Source organism: Chrysemys picta, unplaced genomic scaffold (genome assembly GCF_011386835.1).
Source record: "Chrysemys picta bellii isolate R12L10 unplaced genomic scaffold, ASM1138683v2 scaf194, whole genome shotgun sequence".
In the NCBI taxonomy this organism is placed as follows: Eukaryota; Metazoa; Chordata; order Testudines; family Emydidae; genus Chrysemys; species Chrysemys picta.
In genome coordinates, this window is record NW_027052901.1 from 47,807 (window position 1) to 54,037 (window position 6,231).

General features: G+C 51.2%; 1 protein-coding gene across 1 annotated transcript; it reads right to left on the bottom strand.

The window, feature by feature from the left end:
- Positions 1–2,121: 2,121 nt before the first annotated feature.
- On the bottom strand, positions 2,122–5,009 carry LOC135978266 (uncharacterized). Its single transcript, XM_065579260.1, has 2 exons — positions 4,042–5,009; positions 2,122–3,047 (listed from the first exon to the last, which is right to left on the bottom strand). The coding sequence occupies exons 1-2, from the start codon at positions 4,616–4,618 to the stop codon at positions 2,572–2,574; spliced, it is 1,053 nt and encodes a 350-aa protein (XP_065435332.1). The 5' UTR covers positions 4,619–5,009; the 3' UTR covers positions 2,122–2,571.
- Positions 5,010–6,231: the final 1,222 nt, after the last annotated feature.

Sequence of the window (6,231 nt, forward strand, 5' to 3'; positions counted from 1 at the left end):
TGAGACACTGAAGGGGCTGTTCCTCTGAGGCCTTCAGCAACTCCCGCTCCCTGCTGCAGGTACTGCTCTGGCTCACTGTAAATGGGGAGCTAGTGGAAGGGGAAATTGAGCCCCCTGGCATTCACTAAAAGGGAAAGTGTTGGATTCTCCATCTCTTAGGCCTTGTCTACACTACGAGAGTAGTTCGATTTTACTTGCATCGAATTTTTGTAATCGATATTGCAAAGTCGAACGTGTGTGTCCACACTAAGGACAGTAATTCGACTTTGTGCGTCCACACTAACGGTGATAGCGTCGACATTCGAAGCGGTGCACTGTGGTCAGCTATCCCACAGTTCCCGCAGTCCCCTCTGCCCATTGGAATTCTGGGTGTAGCCGGCAATGCCTTCTGGGTAACAAAATGAGTCGAGGGTGCTTTTGGGAAACTGTCGTCATCCGTCCATCACTCCCGCCCTCCCTCCCTGAAAGCGCCGGCGGGAAAACAGTTTGCGCGCTTTTCCAGTCATTGACAGCGCGGACGCCACTGTACTCCGAGCATGGAGCCCGCTGCGACCATCGCTGCAGTTGTGGCCGCTCTCAACGTCTCGCAGCTTATCATAAAGGTTTCCCTGAGGCAGATGCAGAAAAGTCAGGCGAGGAGGCTACGGCACCGCGGTGATGTCCTGAAGTCTGAGAGTAGCACAGACCTGTCAGAAAGCAGGCGACCCAGCGCCGAGGACATCACAGTGGCAATGGGTCATGTTGATGCCGTGGAACGGCGATTCTGGGCACGGGAAACAAGCACTGAGTGGTGGGACCGCATAGTGCTGCAGGTCTGGGATGAATCCCAGTGGCTGCGAAACTTTCGCATGCGGAAGGGAACTTTCCTGGAACTTTGTGAGTTGCTGTCCCCTGCCCTGAAGCGCAGTGACACCCGGTTGCGAGCTGCACTGAGTGTACAGAAGCGAGTGGCCATAGCCCTCTGGAAGCTTGCAACGCCAGACAGCTACCGGTCAGTCGCGAACCAGTTTGGGGTGGGCAAATCTACCGTGGGGGTTGTTGTGATGCAAGTAGCCAAGGCAATCGTTGATGTACTGCTGCCAAAGGTAGTGACCCTGGGAAACGTGGAGGCGATCATAGATGGCTTCGCAGCGATGGGATTCCCAAACTGCGGTGGGGCCATAGATGGAACTCACATCCCTATCCTGGCACCGGACCACCAGGCCACCCAGTACATTAACCGAAAGGGCTACTTTTCCATGGTGCTGCAAGCACTGGTGGACCACAGGGGACGTTTTACCAACATCTACGTGGGATGGCCGGGCAAGGTTCATGACGCTCGTGTTTTCAGGAACTCTGGTCTGTTTAGACGGCTGCAACAAGGTATTTACTTCCCGGACCACAAAATAACTGTTGGGGATGTGGAGATGCCTATAGTCATCCTCGGGGACCCAGCCTACCCGCTAATGCCCTGGCTCATGAAGCCCTATACTGGCGCCCTGGACACTGAAAAAGAACTCTTCAACTACCGGCTGAGCAAGTGCAGAATGGTGGTGGAGTGTGCTTTTGGCCGTCTCAAGGGGAGATGGAGAAGCTTACTGACTCGCTGTGATCTCAGCGAAACCAATATCCCCATTGTTATAGCAGCTTGCTGTGTGCTCCACAATCTCTGTGAGAGCAAGGGGGAGACCTTTATGGCGGGGTGGGAGGTTGAGGAAAATAGCCTGGCTGGTGATTACTCACAGCCAGACAGCCGGGCGATTAGAAGAGACCAGCGGGAAGCGCTGTGCATCCGGGAGGCTTTGAAAGCAAAGTTCCTGAGTGAGCAGGGTAACCTGTGACTTTATAGTTTGTGTACTGAGAAGCTAAACCTGCCCCCGTTTCTTTACCCAGTTAATGTTGACTATCCTATCCAGTTACATACCCCCTTCACCCCCCCTCCAACACACGTGTCGAAATAAAAATAGTTCTACTTTGTTAAAGCACACCGTTTTCTTTAATACTGTTTTCGCGGGAATTTTTTAAAACTGGGACGCAGACTGTGGTGCGGGGCGGGTGTAGTGTTGTGACGCGAATGCAGCTTCTAAACTCAAGGATTGACAGGCTCCGCTGCAGTGGGATGCTTGTTTCAACGGAGCCTGTCAACCCTCCTGATCGGGACTGTGTGTATGGGGGGTCTATTTGACTTTGTGGCAGGGGGAGGACGGTTACAGATCCCATGCTGTGTGGCTCTGTCATCCTGCCTAAGGACCGGCGCTTAAGATCTGTAACTGCCCTCCCCCGCCACAAAGTCACAGAGCAACCCACCCCCCCCCCAACATTACATCAAAACAACCTCCCAGACTAACCGGGGCAACTAGTCACTGCATCACTGCACTGTGTATGTGCCCTGCTGCTGTGCCTGCCCCCGACTATGTACCCTGCCAAAGGAGACTGTCCTGTCCAATTACCAACCCCCTTTCCCCTCCTCCTCCAAAAGAACATGATTGAAACAGTAGTTAACAGAAACGAATTTTTTATTATCAACTACACATGGCATTGGGAGGTGAAACTTGGATGGGGGCTTGTGTCAGGCGGGAAGGAAAGAACTTTTCAAATTTTGGGAAATGAGAGCCTTCTGCTACTAGAGCTCTCTGCAGGGGTGGAGTGAGACTTAGCAGGGACTCTGCCGCCTCTCCTTCTTTGCACTTTGGGTGAGGTGGGTATGGGACTTGGTGGCGGGGGAGGGCGGTTAGAGATGGACTGCAGCGGGGCTCTGTCCTCCTGCCTCCGTTCCTGCAGAACATCCACAAGGCGCCGGAGCGTGTCCGTTTGCTCCCTCAGTAGTCCAAGCAGCGTTTGAGTCGCCTGCTGGTCTTCCTGCCGCCACCTCTCCTCCCGATCCATGTTGGCTTGGTGCATTCGGGTCAAGTTCTCCCGCCACTGGGTCTGCTGTGCTGCCTGGGCTTGGGAAGAGGCCATAAGCTCAGAGAACATGTCCTCCCGTGTCCTCTTCTTCCTACGCCTAATCCGCGCTAGCCTCTGGGAGTGTGATTCCAGGCTAGGTTGTGAGACAGTTGCAGACGGGGCTGTGGAAATGGGAAAAAGGGAGTGAATTCCTCAGAAAGATAAATGTAGTTGTGAACAAAGAACATAGTCTTTCTCTGTGAACAAGACCATGCACAGCACCTTTCACATGCGCACTCAGCACAAGGTCGAATTCTCGGCCTTCGCATTCAGTGCCTGGGGTCTTGAACAGCACATTTGAGAAGCGAGGCAGCACAACGGAATTTCTGTTGCAGGCAGACATGGTAAGCCGTACACTTGTGGCAGTTTAAAACTTTTATATTACCACTGGCCTCATTTCACATTTAAATCAATGTCAGTCCCTGCTGCCAGCAATCCGGCAAGCGGGAACTCTGCCCCTGTCCCACCCACTCGCGGCTGTCCCCGGGAACGATCCCTTTCGGCTGCCCCTCTCCCGCCTCCACCGCGTGGCTGCAAACCAGCGGTTACAGTTCTGTAAAGGAACGGGAAAGCAGTCCCAACACTAACATTCCCCTACCTAATTAAAAGCAGGTCACCATGGCCGACATCACCCTGATGAGGATCTCCGAGAGCGACAAAGAGAGAATGCTCCGGGAAAGCCTCCAAAGACCAGGGCCGTATGCCGCCCTGCTGTGCAGAGCAATGATCCCCGAGTACTTGATAATCTCGTGGCGCGGCAACGTGTCGTACTTCGGAGGACCCAATAAGGCCGCTCTCCCCAAGAACCTCATGCAACGGCTTTCAAGTAACCTCCAGGAGAGCTTCATCGAGATGTCCCAGGAGGATTACTGCTCTATCCCCGGACACATAGACCGCATTTTACTGTAGCTGCAGTAGCAGGGAATAAACAGTAGAGCGGCTTGTGCAGGACAATCACTGAAAACCGGACATTGCTAGATTTCTTTTCAAAACTTGCACTGCCCATTACTAAACCGTTAAGCGCCTAGGGCACACTAATCATGAACAACCCATTCTTTTAATTGTTAATATTCCTGTTTTGTTAAAAATAAATGTTTAGATGTTTACAACACTTACTGGCTGATCCTTCACCAGATTCTGTGTCTGGGGTAACGGCTGGGGACGCTTCGTAGGGGATCTCTGTAAGGGTGATGAAGAGATCCTGGCTGTCGGGGAAATCAGCGTTGTGAGAGCTGCCGACTGCCTCGCCCTCCTCATCTCCTTCCTCATCTTCCCCGTCCCCTAACATGTCCGAGGAACCGGCCGTGGACAGTATCCCATCCTCAGAGTCCACGGTCACTGGTGGGGTAGTGGTGGCGGCAGCACCGAGGATGGAATGCAGTGCCTCGTAGAAACGGGATGTCTGGGGATGGGATCCGGAGCGTCCGTTTGCCTCTTTGGTCTTCTGGTAGCCTTGTCTCAGCTCCTTGATTTTCACGCGGCACTGCGTTGCATCCCGGCTGTATCCTCTCTCTGCCATGTCTTTAGAGATCTTCTCGTAGATCTTTGCATTCCGTCTTTTGGATCGCAGCTCGGAAAGCACGGACTCATCGCCCCACACAGCGATGAGATCCAAGACTTCACGATCAGTCCATGCTGGGGCTCTCTTTCTATTCCCAGACTGCACGGCCATCACTGCTGGAGAGCTCTGCATCGTTGCCAGTGCTGCTGTGCTCGCCACGATGTCCAGACAGGAAATGAGATTCAAACTGGCCAGACAGGAAAAGGAATTCAAATTCAAATTTTCCCGGGGCTTTTCCTGTGTGGCTGGTCAGAGCATCCGAGCTCGCACTGCTGTCCAGAGCGTCAACAGAGTGGTGCACTGTGGGATAGCTCCCGGAGCTATTGGCGTCGATTTCCATCCACACCTAGCCTAATTCGACATGGCCATGTCGAATTTAGCGCTACTCCCCTCGTCGGGGAGGAGTACAGAAGTCGAATTAAAGAGACCTCTATGTCGAACTAAATAGCATCGCAGTGTGGACGGGTGCAGGGTTAATTCGATTTAACGGCGCTAACTTCGACATAAACGCCTAATGTAGACCAGGCCTTAATGTCATTGAATGAAGACTAGATGCCTTTCTGGAATGTGTGTGCCCAAAAAGTAACTATTGTACTATACAGTAGGCCTATGATATGCAGCGGGTTAGATTAGATGCTCTAAAGGTCTCTTCTGGCCATAAAGTCTACAAATGTTGGAAACACTGAGTGTAGTATTGGGAGCAGCCTCTGATGTTTTACTGTCTAGCCGGCTTGCTTCCTAGAATGAAGACGCATTGAGTGGGGTGATCCACAGAGAGTACCTGTGTCAAGGCTGTATCCCCACTTTGAAGTTTAGGGTACAAATGTAGGGGCCTGCATGAAAACTTCTAAGCTTAACCACCATCCCAAGGCTAATTTCCTGCCCTGGGTAGCCTTGAGAAACCTTTCACCAATTCCCTGGTGAATACAGATCCAAACCCCTTGGATCTTAAAACAAGGAGAAATAAACCATCCCCCCTCCTTCCTCCCACCAACTTCTGGTGAATACAGATCCAACCCCCTTGGATCTAAAAGAAGGAGAAATTAACCATTCCCCTCCTTCCTCCCACCAACTCCTGGTGAATCAAGATCCAAACTCCTTAGATCTTAAAACAAGGAAAAATCAATCGGGTTCTTAAAAATAAGGCTTTTAATTAAAGAAAAAGGTAAAAATCATCTCTGTTAAATCAGTATGGAAATTAACCTTACAGGGTAATCAAACTTAAAGAGCTCAGAGGACTCCCCTCTAGTCTTAGGTTCAAAGTACAGCAAACAAAGATAAACACTCTAGTAAAAGGTACATTTACAAGTTGAGAAAACAAAGGAAAACTAACACGCCTTGTTTGAAATAGGAGAGACTTGTTTAGAAAGATGTGGAGAACCTGGATTGATGTCTGGTCCCTCTCAGTCCCGAGGGCGAACACCCACACAAACAAAGAACACAAACAAAAGCCTTCCCCTCCCCAAGATTTGAAAGTATCTTGTCCCCTTATTGGTCCTTTAGGTCAGATGCCAGCCAGGTTACCTGAGCTTCTTAACCCTTTACAGGGAAAAGGATTTTGGAGTCTCTGGCCAGGAGGGATTTTATAGTACTGTACACAGGACAGCTGTTACCCTTCCCTTTATAGTTATGACAACCTCAAACCTTCAAAGTGTCAGGCCAGCAGCAGGACATTAGCACTTCACGGTTTGGTTGGGTGTGGCAGTGACATCACAAAGGCCTTTTGCAGGATGTCAGCTTATTGG